The 15,902-nt window shown below is 40.1% G+C and overlaps 1 protein-coding gene across 1 annotated transcript in view; it reads right to left on the reverse strand.

The window, feature by feature from the left end:
• The window catches only part of SLC6A2 (solute carrier family 6 member 2), a 108,002-nt gene that overhangs the window by 68,540 nt on the left and 23,560 nt on the right, over window positions 1-15,902 (reverse strand). The window contains exons 2-3 of the mRNA XM_073307584.1: window positions 11,815-11,946; window positions 6,655-6,892 (exon numbers count right to left, since the gene is read on the reverse strand). Coding sequence (XP_073163685.1) covers window positions 6,655-6,892; window positions 11,815-11,946 — 370 coding nt within the window. The remainder of the gene's footprint in view (window positions 1-6,654; window positions 6,893-11,814; window positions 11,947-15,902) is intronic.

Below are 15,902 nucleotides of genomic sequence, written 5' to 3' on the forward strand. Positions count from 1 at the left end.
AATGTGCTGCAGAAAACTGTTACTTCACGCATCATAAATTTACGTTCGTAAGTATAATAAATGTGGACTCCGTTGATTCAAGCTTGTTTGAACTTCCATGTGGTTGCTTGCATAGCCTTTTTACAATTCATTACTCATATCTGGCCAGCCTTGCATACATTTAGTAGCAAAACTTCTGTGAATTTCTTCCACTGAATAGGGCATGAAAATTTGCTTGTAAAACATGTGTTATTATTACACAAGAGAAAAGGATTACAGTCCTGAGAAAATAGCTGTAACTCATTGCATTGCTGACAGTTTGGTAACAAAACCTTCCAAGGAGCAAGAAGGGAGAGAACAAAGATACAGTATGTCTATATTCAGATAAAATGTTTGAATAAGTAAGATAGGTTTGGGAACAATTTTTTTTTCAAGTGAGGCATTTTCTTAAAGTTGCTACTTATGACTTATTTTAACAAAGTTAAAGCAGATGGAAGGCAGTTTGCATTCTCCAGGGTGAATTCTAAACCAGAGGAAAAGGAAATAATTAAAGTAATACATGTCTCCAAAGTAATGTGGAGCTGATGTTTTATTTCTAGCTGGATTTTTCTTGACTTATTATTCCCAGCAAAAGAGCATAAGCTGTGAGCCCTACCACTCCACTATTGGCATGTCATAGGAAGAATAAAAGAAGCAGATTACATAACATTTATCTTGCCTGATTTTAAATGTATAAATAAATTTATGATTTATTTCGACCATCTCTAATGAGGTACTACAGAAGACCCATTCCCATGGTCCGTGTTCAGGCAAAGTTCCCATTGACGTCAATGGGAATTTTGCCCGTTTGGAGGCTGGAGGATTGGAACTAGAATTTATCTAATGAAACATGGTATTAAGCAGACATAAATGGAGAGTTCAACCAAAATTATCTACTAACTTGTATTGCTGGGAAATGACAGCTTATGTTTCTGTGCAAACCAATTAACTGTGTGAGCTTCCCCCCACTAAACTAGATTCTCAGGAGATGCAGATCAGCTCCAGTTAAGTCAATGGTGCCTCACGGCTCTGAAACTTGCCCCAGTTAAAATAGGACCGCCCCTCTTCCTCTTGAGCCATTCTACAATCTCAGGGGTGCTGGAGTACAGCTCTCTGACCTCAGCTCCTGGAACGCCCCTATGCTGGGAGGAGCCAAGAGCAGAAGAGCTCTGCCAGTCGTATGACTGCAGGGATTCCCCTACTCCAGATCTCCAGCTAGTTGTTTAAGCCAGTTTTGTTGCTAAGCATACATGCAACACAAGCATGTAGGGGCAAAATTAGAAAGGCCAAGGAAAGATTAAACTAACTAGAGGCAGAAAAGGTAACAAGAAAACATTTTACAAATACATTAGAAGCAAGAGGAAGACCAAGCCCAGGGTCAGCCCATTACTCAATGAAGGGGGAAAGACAATAACAGAAAATGTTGAAATGGTGGAACTGCTAAATGCATTTTTTTGTTATACCAAAAAATTTAGTAGCAATCCGTGTCCGACACAGTGAAAATGAGGTAGGATCTGAGGCTAAAATAGGGAAAGAACAAATTAAAGATTTGACAAGTTAGATATCTTTGTCACCAGGGCCTGATAAAATGCATCCTAGAATACTCAACAAGCTGACTGGGGAGATATTTGAGCCATTAGTCATTATCTTAAAACACTCCTGGAAGACAGGAGAGATTCCAGAGGACAGGAAGAAGGCAAATATAGTGCCAATCTATAAAAAGGGGGATAAGGACAACCTGGGGAATTACATACTACTCAGTTTAACTTTGTTACCCACAAAGATAATGGAGCTAATAATCAAGCAATCAATTTGCAAACACCTAGAAAATGATAAGTAGTGGTCAACATGGATTTGTCAAGAACAAATCATGTTAAACCAACCTAATAGCTTTCTTTGTCAAGGTAACAAGCCTTGTGGATGGGGGAAAAGGGTAGATGTGGTATATCTTGACTTTAATAAGGCTTTTGATACTGTCTTGCATGACCTCCTCATCAACAAACTAGGGAAATGTAACCTAGATGGAGCTACCATAAGATGAATGCATATCTGCTTGGAAAACCGTTCCCAGAGAGTAGTTATCAATGGTTCAGGGTCAAGCTGGAAAGGCATATCTAGTGGGGTCCTGCAGAGATCAGTCCTGGGTCTGGTTCTGTTCAATATCATCATCAATCATTTAGATAATGGCATAGAGAGTATACTTATAAAGCTGAGAAGGGTTGCAAGTGCTTTGGAGGGTAGGATTAAAATTCAAAATGATCTGGAGAAATGGCCTGAAGTAAATAGAATGAAATTCAGTAAGGACAAATGTGAAGCATTCTACTTAGGAAGAAACAATCTACTGCACACATACAAAATGGGAAATGACTACCTAGGAAGACATACTGCGGAAAGGGATTTGGGGTCATAGTGGATCACAAGCTAAATATGAGTCAACAGTGTAACACTGCTGAAAAAAAAAAAGCGAACATCATTCTGGGATGTATTAGCAGGAGTGTTGTAAGCACCACATAAGAAGTAATTCTTCCACTCTACTCTGCGCTGATAAGGCCTCAACTGAAATATTGTGTCCACTTCTGGGTGCCACTTTTCAGGAAAGATGTGGAAAAATTGCAGAAAGTCCAGAGAAGAACAACAAACTTTATTAAATGTCTGGAAAATAGGACCTATGAGGAAAGATTGAAAGAATTGAGTTTGTTTAGTCTGGAGAGGAGAAGACTGAGGGGGGCAAATGATAGTTTTCAAGTACATAAAAGGTTTTTACAAGGAGGAGGGTGAAAAATTGTTGCTCTTAACCTCCGAGGATAGGACTAGAAGCAATGGGCTTAAATTGCAGCAAGGGAGGTTTAGGTTGGACATTAGGAAAAAATTCCTAACTGTCAGGATAGATAAGCACTGGAACAAATTGCTTAGGGAGTTTGTGGAATCTCCATCACTGGAGGTTTTCAAGAGCAGATTAGCCAAACACCTGTCAGGCATGGTTTAGTTACTATGTAGCCCTGCCATGAGTGTAGGGGACTGGACTGGATGACCTACTGAGGTCCCTTCCAGTCCTACACTTCTATGATTCTAAGGAGCAGTGGCACAAAGGAGGGTAGAGCTCACATCCAGATTTGTCCCTATGTATGTGCCACCACAGCAGCCTCATTAGAGCCCACTTCAAAAATATGGAGGCTGGATAGGAGCTGTAGCTTTGTTCGCTTATGCTCTGATCACAGAGTGGATTTTTTCCTTCTTTTCTATTTTCCCCAGTGAGAGCTCAATGTTTCTCCAGATGACAAGCCAAAACACAAAAGAGAAGTTGAAACCTCCCACAGCAAAACTATTGCCCTAAATAACTGTTCTTACCATTATGCATATCATACAGTGGCCAACACAACAAACCTTAAACCAATAAAAGTGGTTAGAAACCTTTGCAATTCCACAGATTAAACAGACATGCTCTACCCTGACTCCACCCATCAGAAACCAGTTAGCCAACCCAAGAAAATAATATTTCTAACGCAAAGCAATAGAGTAACTGTGTGAAAAGAGCTATGCATTGCAACAATCTATCTCATTAGGAAGTGCAGTTGTCCTGCAGCAAAGATTTGTTTAGGAAAGAGTAATGAAGACAATCCTCCAGGAATAAGTGGGTGAAATTCCTGTACAAATCTCAAATTCAGTAGTGATTCAAGCAGTGGGGCAAGATGGTTAAAAAATTAATATAAATTCACTAATCAGCCATGCAATACATGTGCAAGATTAGTGTAAGTGACATACTAAGGGGCAGAAGAGGTTTATGTCAGGAAAAGAAAACAGGTCTTATTTTAACCAGAACCTCCTTCTTAATGTGATTTCCTGCTACACTCTTACTTTCAGGTCCCTCAGTGTCAGTTACACACATTTTTTGGAAACCCACCAAAAGCCATAGCAGTGTCAATTAACATTACTTTATCACTTACACCCATTTGCTGACCATGTCACATGTAACATGGAACTGACACACTATGGATTTGGTTCTCCATTCTGTAAACACTTCATGGGTGTGAGTTAGAACCACTGAAAGAGACACCTTTATTAAAAGGTTGAATCCAATTCTGGAGCTTGGATCTGAACACCTCTAAACTTTGAGTAACCTCAGATCCCAAACTGAGCTTTATAAGCTAACCAAAACCCTGGATCTGAGCACATCATACACTTTGTGATTCTTCTCCCACATTTTACAGATGGGCAATCAGAGGTCATAGACAGGTTAAGTTATTAGCCTTGTTACTCTTCCCATTTTTGCCATATAATCTATTTCTTAGTAAATACAGGTGTTGGGATTTCAAAAATGCCCAAGTTTTAGGACTATGAATCCCAGGGCAAGCCAAATGCCATTTATGTTCCTAATTCACTTAGGCTTTTTTAAAATCCCACCAGAGATGTATGTTACTTGGCAGAGCTGAGAATACAGATCTCTTGACTTTTAGTCTTGTGTTTTAGCAGAGTCACAAGTTGAGTTGTGTTTCACAGAGCAGTAAAAGTTTACTCAGGCTTAAAGGTGTCAGATATCACACCACCTAGAAGAATGGTGAGTGTCTTATTCAGAGAGAACCACAACAATTCCTAACTCTAAGTAAGATGTGATGGCAAAATGGATATAACCCAAAGGTTACTAGACAATTGGTGAGCAATATAGAAATAGACAGAACAAGTAAGATGACATGGGAGCTGGGATTGTTTAGCCTGCAGAAGAGAAGAATGAGGGGGGATTTGATAGCTGCTTTCAACTACCTGAAAGGGGGTTCCAAAGAGGATGGCTCTAGACTGTTCTCAATGGTAGCAGATGACAGAACGAGGAGTAATGGTCTCAAGTTGCAGTGGGGGAGGTTTAGATTGGATATTAGGAAAAACTTTTTCACTAAGAGGGTGGTGAAACACTGGAATGCGTTACCTAGGGAGGTGGTAGAATCTCCTTCCTTAGAGGTTTTTAAGGTCAGGCTTGACAAAGCCCTGGCTGGGATGATTTAACTGGGAATTGGTCCTGCTTTGAGCAGGGGGTTGGACTAGATGACCTTCTGGGGTCCCTTCCAACCCTGATATTCTATGAATCTATGACTATGATGATTGTTGTAACAAATCTGAGGGCCAGATTTTTAAAGCTAATTAAATGCCCAGCTCCCATGGAAATCAGTTAGGCACCTAAATACCTTTTAAAAATCTGACTCCAAGAATACACACAAGTTTTAAGAGAAAACTTTTCTAAAATGACATTAACATTAAAATTTGAAGTTGTGTAATTACCACTTGGAAGTGTTCCCAGATTGTTCAGATCTCTTCTTCTTTCACCCCAATAGCATAGTCTCCAGTGTAGAATTTACTGCATCTTTTTGCTGTAATTAACCCCGATACTAAGAGAAGTGGTTTTTTTCTGTCGGGAAGAGGCCAATTTCCTGGCTGACATTACTCAGCATTGTATCAAGTTCCTATACCATCACAGCCACTCAGTAGACCCTTGCAAAGCACAGAGTTTAGCAAACCTGTATCTTCTCCCAATGGTTGTACTGTATGCCACGCCCAACTTTTCAAATTTACAAACATTAAAGAGGAAAAACGAGTCATTAATGTGTCAGTGCAGTAACCATGGACCCACAAGATCCCAACTGTAGCCCAGCCATGTATGCCACGCTGAACAGGTTAGGCTGCTTGTGGGGGGAATGATGACTGTTCCCAGTGTTGAGAACATGGTCAGTGCTCACTAGATAAATATACATTGCCAGGGTTACAATTACAAAACAGAAATACTAATTAATAATCTGAATCAATTTAGTAGTGGATGAGATTAGTCTGGTGTCCAGCCAGTGCTCCCCTTTCACTAACCCAATCACATCTTTCCCTGGAAGAGGAGAAGGGTCCAGAACCCAATAAGTCATAGTAAGACTTACAAAACAAGAATGTCTGAGACAATAGAGTGTATCTTCATCATTCAATTGTATTCCCAATTGCAATGGGTCCTGTTACCACTACGCACCCGAAGAGGACTTTTAGTTTGAAGTGTCTCAAAGCCTATGTGACTGATTCTGCCCCTGTTACCATCAACAGCAGAACTCAGTCTCACTTAAATGGGAATAGGATCAAGCCTTGTGTTTTGCAACTGCTACCCTCTCCTCCCTGCACTGTGCTTCATCCCATTTCACCGAGCTGGTGAAGCAGAAAAGGAAAAGGAGATCTCCTCAGAGATATCTGGCAAGCAGAGAAGCTAAATTTGTTGGGTAAATGATTAGTTTCAAACTATTCAGACAGCTTTATTCTGTATGTATTATTCCTTTGCCTAACACAAGTGTCATCTTGGTGTAGAATGAAAAAAAGCTGCATGTGGGTGGGGGGGCAGGGCAGAGATTTTGTGCTTTGTCTCTGACTCCACAGCACTTAGTGGCATCACTTAGCTGAACTGGGGAAACTGAGGCACAGAAGGAATGTGTGACTTGCTTAAAGTCACACAGCAGGTCAGTGGTACTACCAGGTGTATAACTCAGGTCTCCTGACTCCTAGTCTAAGGACCTGTCCCCTAGGCCATGCTCCTCACCGGAGAGAAGCTTTTAGAGACATGTGAACAAACACCTCAACTAAACTGGAAATTTGAAGCAACAGCAAAGGCGACTCGACACTTACTCATAAAATTCAGCAGCAGGAGTGAGTTTGTACTTGGAGTACTTGGTGCCATTGCCAAGCACCGAGGCGTTGAAGAGTTTGGGATCTGTACAGTTTAGGCTATTCCAGCTGTTGCCGCAGTTTGTCCAGGGAAGCTCAAATGTGAATGATGAAAACAGATAATACAGAGACCAAGCTATGATAACGTTGTAGTAGAAACCCACGTAAAGAGCTATGAGTATCACGGCATAGCCTACACCTAAAGACAAAGGAAAACTAGATTATACATTGCATTTCACATACAACAATATACTCCAACCGTATTGTCTGAAAGCAGAACCATGCTTTTTTTTTTTTTTTTAAATTAGATAAGGGCAGCTCCTAAACACAAGCTTGTTTTTGCCTAGTATTTTGTAAGAACTTAGCAAAGGGTTATAAATATAGTGGCTGGTCACAAAAACTGACCATTTAAAATAATAATTCCATGAAACGGACCTGGTGTTTAATAAAGCTTGTTGTGTTTGCTGGAAACTGGAAATTTTGCTATTAAAGGACACGACTCTGCTCTGATCCAGCGCTGCTAGAGTCCGTGTTCTGTATTCATAGGGGAAAACTCACCCAGTGCAGAGGGCCATAAGCCCTGTGTTAATAGGGCCATTCGCTTCACCTGAGTAAAGTTCAGGTTCAGGGTAATCCACCTCCCTCCCCGTAAAGTTAAGGCCAGAGCATGGGGCTGCAGTGAAGTACCCCTACAGCTGCTGTTCCCATCTGTGGGCTTCAATAGTGGCTGCTGCCCATCCCAACCTGCAAACAGCCTTGTGACTACAGACTGATTTCCTCTCCTGGCGTATTCCCATTGCCATTCTCTGCGCTGGTTTACATGAATCTAACATGAAAACTCATTCCGGATTATGCAAGGTGTGTGGAGACTGTGGAACCCCCAATGAGGGATTTAAGTGGGTCCCGGGCATTTGGCTGACCCTTCAAACCACGGTGAATTTCAACCTTTGGGCCAAATTTTACCCTGACTTTCAACCCCATACTGTATTACCTCAATGGATCTGCAGAGTGTAACTAAGGGCAGAACTTAACCCTAAATCCTTAAATAGTATGCAGGGCCTTGTACGGACCCTCCAGCCTGGGGTGAACTCAACCCTGCACATTCCCTATTGGCCCTTCTAGATCTGAGTTTCTTTGGAATATCGTGAGGTGTGTCTGGAGTTTCAGTGTAGGCTTTCTTCAGTGAGCATTTGTTCTCACCATGAAAACAGACCCTTGTAAGCAATTAGTCACTGTCACATATTCTGAGGGGGTACTCTGGTACTAACAACAGGTCAGAGTGGAGGTTCGTTCTCAGAATTGTGACAAGAAGCTTGCTATGCTTCAGCCAGTGCCATCAGTTTCTTTCTTATATGGGCAGCAGTGTTTGCCGAATGCTACATTTAAGCCATTTGGATTATCTCTAAAGAGACAAAGACTATCCAGTCTTCTACAGGCAGCATCACTGTGGTCTCTCAATACCTAAGTGTAAGCCTTCATTTATAGTTTTAATCAGTCCAGAAACAGGATACTAATAATGGCATGAGAGTCTTGCTGATAATCACATGCCACCAGGTTTTTATGCACCTTGACAAATCAAGGAAGACACAGATTGCTGTAGATAGAGTACCAGAGACTTGGGGAAATGGTCTGTGAAACTGCTACAATAATATTGTTCCATTACGTAATCGAAAGAGGTTTTCAGTTCATGTAAGGAGTAGCTGCCAAATCCCTAGGAGCCAACAGTCTAAAGAGTAAATTGTGTCAAGCATGGTCTGTGTTTGTCAGGAGAAAGTTAACTAATGTTTTACATAGGAATCATGTTTACATAGGAGTTTGTTTATCTCTGACTTCTAGCAAAAGGTGGTAAAAACAAACTTGAAACTGTCTTAAAAATCATGGGGTTTGGATGGCTTCTGCATGTTGGCAGTGAAACTGTATTGAAAAATGATAGTAAAGAAAGCAGTGGAAACCACCCTAGATGATGTATGTTAGAATGTACATACCCACCTCAAAGACTGTATACTGCATAGAAATGGGGGGGGATTTTGTTTTTAAAACCACCTCACACATATATGCTGTTTCCTCAATTCTAGAGAGAAAATGGTTGCAATTTAATGTGAAAATTCAAAGGAACTAGACCAAACCTATCCCCGGGGTCACTCCACTGACAACAATAGGATAACTCCAGGTATGAATTTGCTCCATTGTTTCTGGATCTAGCCTTTTATTTATTTAACTTTGTCCCACCCAGACTGCTCATATAAACCCTATAAAGTCTTGTGATGCAAATGGGCTGTGCTGTAAAGGTTACAAGATACATTTTTGATCCCTTGCCTTATGGGAGTGCTTCATTAAGATTAGAGTCTTAGGTTTCATAGCTAAAATTAGCACTATAGTGCTTTTTCATTTAGATAAACTATTATAAATTTGAGGGTAGACCATGCACATTTCATTTCAGTAACAGATTTGAGTTAACCCAGAGATATATCCAAAGAACTGGTGTATTTAACAAAGTACTGAAATATATTTATGCATCTTATTAGAAGCTGTGATTGAAACTTTACTAACAGTATCCCTTTGCTGGGATTTAAAATATAACCATATTTCTTATTCTTTTAGAATCCAATATTCTATGTGCCTTGTATTATACTATTCAGAAATACAAACATTTAGCAATGGACTCTAATGCACACTTAGGCAGATTTGACAGTCTCAGCTTAAAAAACAGCTGGATTGTTAACAAGCCTCTACATGAAATCCTAAACATGAAATAAACCTTGAGTTTCCTTTCTCATCTTCTTGTCATGCCTGAAGTCAATGGAAAGACTCTCATTGACTTGAATGGTTTATGGATCAGACTTTGTGAGATCCTCCAAGCCAAATGTTACAGTCCTGACAAGTAAAATTCCCATTGCCATTAAAAAAAATTAGCTAACATCAGTCAGAATAAAAGAACAGGAGTACTTGTAGCACCTTAGAGACTAACAAATTTATTAGAGCATAAGCTTTCGTGGGCTACCAGCCCACTTCATCAGATGCACAGAACGGAACATATAGTAAGAAGAAATATATATACATACAAACTGGGAGAGGCTAATTAGTTAAGATGAGCTATTATCGCAGGAGAAAAAAAACTTTTGTAGTGATAATCAAGTTGGCCCATTTAGATAGTTGACAAGAAGGTGTGAGGATACTTAACTTAAGGAAATAGATTCAATATGTGTAATGACCCAGCCACTCCCAATCTCTATTCAAACCCAAGTTAATGGTATCTAGTTTGCATATTAATTCAAGCTCAGCAATTTCTCGTTGGAGTCTGTTTTTGAAGCTTTTCTGTTGCAAAATTGCCACCCTTAAATCTGTTACTGAGTGGCCAGAGAGGTTGAAGTGTTCTCCTACCGGTTTTTGAATGTTATGATTCCCGATGTTAGATTTGTGTCCATTTATTCTTTTGCGTAGAGACTGTTCAGTTTGGCCAATGTACATGATAACAGCTCATCTTAACTAATTAGCTTCTCACAGTTTGTATGGTAACTTCCAACTTATCTGTGTGTGTGTGTATATATATATATATATCTATCTATCTTACTATATGTTCCATTCTATGCATCCAATGAAGTGGGCTGTAGCCCATGAAAGTTTATGCTCAAATAAATTTGTTAGTCTCTAAGGTGCCACAAGTCCTCCTGTTCTTTCTGCAGATACAGACTAACACGGCAGCTACTCTGAAACCTATTAGTGAGAATATTTTTTGACTAGGGATGTCATGATTCTGGGGGTGGGAGGAATATCGCTCATGGGTTTAGTAACAGGATAACAACAGAAATGGGCAAAACTAAGCAGTTATATTTTGAAAGGTTTCATGCCTACTTTTAATTAGGTGTCCATCTATGCTTGTCTATTCATCTCGAACTTCACTATGAGTTTTGGGTGCGATTGAGAGCATGATCTCAAAGCAGAATGCAGTAAAACTGCACTTTTCTCTTGGTTTTGAGTTCTAACCCCCACAAAAAGGAAAACGCTACAAGAGTTCAACACAACAATAAAAGCCTAAAATTATCTGAAGATAGCCCATGGTCAAGCTCCAGTTCAGCCAAGAGGAGATTGCCACTGTGAAGCTCATTACCGTTCACCGATAGTTTTACATTGTCTGGACTTCATGCTCCTAAGAAAACCAAGAAGCCTGGTGAGCACACATGTTGTGGGTTTGGGTTAGTTTTCAGTCATTTCACACAATTCTGAATTGCAGAATCTTTCACCTAGAAGGCTACATGGACCCAATCGGGTACAGGATGGTAGCAATCCAAAATCATTGCTAGTTGGCACTTTCTTGATGGGGCCTCATAAAGTATTAATATTTTACACAAAGCATATCATATCTTACATCCTGAAGGATATCACAAGCACTGAGCTCTATATCTCAATACCCACACAAATATCTACACACCCACACAAGATACCACTGGGAACGCAACCACCTGTTCGATGGAGAAAATGTAAGCACCTAGTACTCAGCGTGCAATGCAACAGTAGGGGGATTAGAGACCTTTAGGCCCAGACCCTCAAAGCTATTTAGGCACCTAACACCAATGGGAGTTAGGGACCTAGATACCTTTGAGGATCTGGGCCATAGTCAGTGCCCTTGGAGTTTTAATCCCCCAGCAAAACAAGTAACATTTTGGCTTTCAATGCCTCAAAAAGAAAACCCTAGAGAATAAACTGAATGGAAAACCTAATTTATCTATGTAAGAATTGTGACAGGCTCACTGGACCCTTCTGGGATTTGAATCTGTGATTCCAAAGAGTTTAACATGTGAGGTTTACATCACAAGAAACAACAACCACAACAAATGGCTTTAATTGGCACCCTTGATGGAGTTTTGACAAAGAGACCAAAAACTGCAATGAACAAGGAGTCTGAACTAGACTCTCCTCCCCCGCCCCTTAAAAGATTCCCCTGCTTTTTCCCGTGTTGGGCTTGTTCTGTGATCACAAGAGGACCTTAGATTACAGGCTTATCAAATAGGCCATCAACTTTCTTGCTATCTAAGAAAGAAAGTAGACCCTTTCTATTTTTGTTATCAGACTTGTTTAAAACCCTCACATTCTCCTCAAACCAAGTGGAGAACTGGCACATACCTTTGAAAACTGGACAGATTTTCCACACCGTAGCAGCCCCTTCCCGGTTGTACTGTCCCAGTGCTAACTCCATGTAGAACAAGGGCATTCCAGCAATGATTAGGAAGAGGATGTAGGGGATAAGAAAGGCACCTGGAAAAACAGAATTACAAGCAGCCATTGAAATCTAGGCTTTTGTGATGATGTATTATTACTATATTACTTTTATTCTGGGTATTTCCATAGAGCCTAGGAGCCCTAGTCATGGCCCAGGACCCCTTGTGCTAGGGGCTGTACAAACACAGAACAGAAAGACAATCCCTGCCCCAAAGAGTTTATAATCTAAATATAAAAGCGTCTATATCAGCAAAACAAACACAGGGTGGGAGAAGGGGTAGGCCACACAAGCAGAGTGAAAAATGTGATAGCAGCAAGTGTCATGTTCAGGAATGTCTGTACAGCGCAAAAAAAAAACAAAAAACAAGCCACCCAACTGCATCTTTCAGAGCCCAGGTCAACTGACTTGGGCTTGTGAGGTTCATGCTGCAGAGCTGAAAATAGCAGTATAGCCATTCAGGCTCAGACGGGAGCTTGGACTCAGAGACTCGGCAAGGGGGAAAAAGACACAGAGCCTGGGCTCCAGCCTGAGTGGGAATGTCTACGCTGCTCTGTAATTTTAGCTCTGTAGCATGAGCCCAAGTCAGCAGAGTCTCAGACTCGCTGCTGTAGGTATTTTTGCCGTGTAGCTAATTGTGGAACTAAGGGTATAGTTTGTCTGTCTGTCTTTGGGGTAGATTTAGTTAGGAGGGGGTCCGCTAAATGGAATGAAAAGGGAAGTGAAAGGAATGGGTGGAGGGGGAGGAGAAGATGATCAGGTGAAGAGTGAAGTTGAACTGAAGTGATTTATTATGAGGAGGGAGGGTTGGCATAAACAGCCCGTCAGCACAGACCATTCGACAGTTTTGATTGAATGTCCTTTGGTCCCTGCATTTTGCTTTCCTCTCTACCATTAAAGTGTTTCTAGTTCTTTTACCTTTGCAGTGACAGAGCAAACTGTCTCTGGGAATCAGGAAGGACAAGATCATGCTTTCTAACAAGTTTGCTTGCTCACTTCATTTGTTTGTTTGGGTCCCAAAGACCAGACCCCTGAGAAAAGCATTTAGCATGGAATATATATTCCTCTAGTATTACAAAACTCCAGTAGTCTGGTTTCAGAGGTTAAAAAGCCAGTGAGCAGGCCCTGCGAAATTTATCCTTAATGGGATAACAAACTCAGGCATGGTGCAAAGCCAACTTTCACCAATAAAAGAAAAGGGAAGCCTTTCTGTCAGGCTCTCTTTACCTGAGCATGCTGGCAAAGGGCAGAATTTGGTTCCCTTTATAATGTAGGTTTTTGCACCTCTTGGTAGGTGTGTTATAGGTCAGCAATAGGTTACTAGGTGCTATATAAAGGATCCTATAAGAATATCCTTGGGAGGTCATACAGGTAGGGGACTAGAGAAGCTGTCTTGCTTGAAAAAAGTAACAGTATAAGGAGTGTGTGAATTATTGTGGCTGCTGGCATAATAAACATCCTCCTTTTAAGAAATGGCTCCTCTGCGGTGGTGGTCAGAGTCTCCTAACTGCTTGTTGATGCTTTGTCACTATGCACGATGTCTGTAGGCCATAATTGTCTCGCTTTAATTTGTAAGCAGACTATCACTCCATTACATTGTAACATGACAAACCGTAGGGCACGCCCCATGTTGCATCTTCATGGGGTGCCTAACCGGACTTGATTTCATGGGGTGCCTAACCGGACTTGATTTTGGACAGTGGTCCACAACTTTTCAGCACACACAGATCCTTAAGAAATGGCAAATCCTGCTGCGTCAGCGCTCTCTCATAAAAATGGTCTTAAGCCACTTGAATGTTAAAAGATGGGGGGTTTTTGCCAAGAAAAACGTAAATAATTTAATATAGAATTGATCTGAACATTTCTTAGCTAGATCACACCATGATATCTAAACCACAGAAGCTAAAAAGACTCCCAGAGGAATGGACATCCTCACGTGACGCCATAAAGCACTTATAGCATGTGTCATGTTTAATAATGCATTCCGTCCTGGTGTTCCGCAGACCATGGACTTGCCAGGTTATCAAAATGTGGTTTTCATTTTTATTGCATAACTAGGTCCAGAAAACTTTAATTCTTTTATAATTTGTGAAAATAAAATATAGCAGGATTGTTGTACTAACTAGGTTGCAGACAGAGTAAATACATATCCAGAATGACTTCTCTCCCTAAGAAAACAAATGTTCTCCAATCAGTATGAGGCTAATTTATACACCTAAGTTTAATTAGGGTTACAATTGTAATTAGGGAGATACCTGTTTAAATGACCCATATAATCAAAGAATAAATAAACTGTCCAAATTACATTTGTGGCGGTTTAGGCAATACAGGGGGGAAAAAAATTTGGGAATAAAAGGAAGGTGTAAACCTGGTTCTGTGCATCATGCTCTGCTGTACTGGTTTGTGCATTTGAAAACTCTGTTCCCTTGAAGGCAAAATGTTAAATCTCCACTTTGTTTCTAAAAATAAAAACCTAGACTCAGATTTGTTTAATCTATCCCTATAATGTAGCTTAAAGTGTTGGAGCAACTGTCCAAAACATGAAAATAAGTAGAACTGATTGAATACTTAAAAAAAACAAAAACGAAACAAAAAAACCCTGCAAATACTCCATCATAGAGAAAAAGCCTGCACGGCTGTGTTCTAACCCTACCTTTGGTGTTTGTTTTCCACAAATATTTTAACAAAATAACTAGCAGGAGTGTTCAGAAAATGAATTTCAAGTGAATACTGAAGAACATGAATGGAAAAGCAAACAAATTGTTTAGTCACAGCAGACATCAAATTCAAAGGATTATGCAGCTCATCCAATCAAGGAAAGGAAATCTGCTATGCAATCAAGAGGACAGTGTTTGAAAACTGAAATCTTGCAATGAAACACCTAGAGACCAAGAAATATTCACAGAATAAATAAATTTAAACATACTTTGCAGACAAATCATGAATAGGGAAGAGCAGATATACATTACATCTCTCATCATGTTTTTGTTCTGTGTTTGTACAGTGCCTAGCACAATGGGGTCCTGTTCAATGACTGAGGTCCTACATGTCACCGTAAGAAAGATAATATAATAATTCAGTACTGATCATATGTACTTTTTTAGTAGTGATGCTATTGTGAGCTGTTACATTTTAATAAGAATTTGGGGAGGCATTCTTAAATATATTTAAGCGCCCAACTCCCACTGATTTCTAATAACTCGAACTGCAATAGGTGTTGAAACACAGTCAAGTATAGGATACATTGTTCTCATGATGGCCAATATCTAACTAATTACATTAGGTGTTATACTTTCAGAGATCTTGTCTGTCTTGGGCAGTATTACAATGAGTAAAACTGACTCACAAACCTAGCATGTTGCAGAGAGGCACTTCTTGTAGGAGTTTGCACAAAGAGCTACTTGATTAACTTTAATGTCAAGAGACAGTAGAAAACACAACACTACATATTGAGCAGGGATGTTTTTGTTTGAAGCAATTAATAAAAAGGCTGTGTAATGCACATAAATATTAAATCATAGTTAAAAATATGTGTTTTCCAAGTGTGACTAATATGTTGATTGAACTCTGAAGTGTTTCGTACTTAAATGATACTTAAACAAACAAGCACATTAGGCTGCAAGTGAACCCAGGTTTAATGAGGTTCTTCTGGAAAGATTCACTATTTGTTATGTTTCAGAGTAGCAGCCGTGTTAGTCTGTATTCGCAAAAAGAAAAGGAGTACTTGTGGCACCTTAGAGACTAACCAATTTATTTGAGCATGAGCTTTCGTGAGCTACAGCTCAGTTCGTCGGATGCATACTGCGGAAAATACAGAAGATGTTTGTTTTTATACACACAAATCATGAAAAAATGGGTGTTTATCACTACAAAAGGTTCTCTCTCCCCCCACCCCACTCGCCTGCTGGTAATAGCTTATGTAAAGTGATCACTCTCCTTACAACGTGTTTGATAATCAAGGTGGGCCATTTGTGTCATTTTCAACAAGAGGCTG

Source organism: Lepidochelys kempii, chromosome 12 (genome assembly GCF_965140265.1).
Source record: "Lepidochelys kempii isolate rLepKem1 chromosome 12, rLepKem1.hap2, whole genome shotgun sequence".
In the NCBI taxonomy this organism is placed as follows: domain Eukaryota; kingdom Metazoa; phylum Chordata; order Testudines; family Cheloniidae; genus Lepidochelys; species Lepidochelys kempii.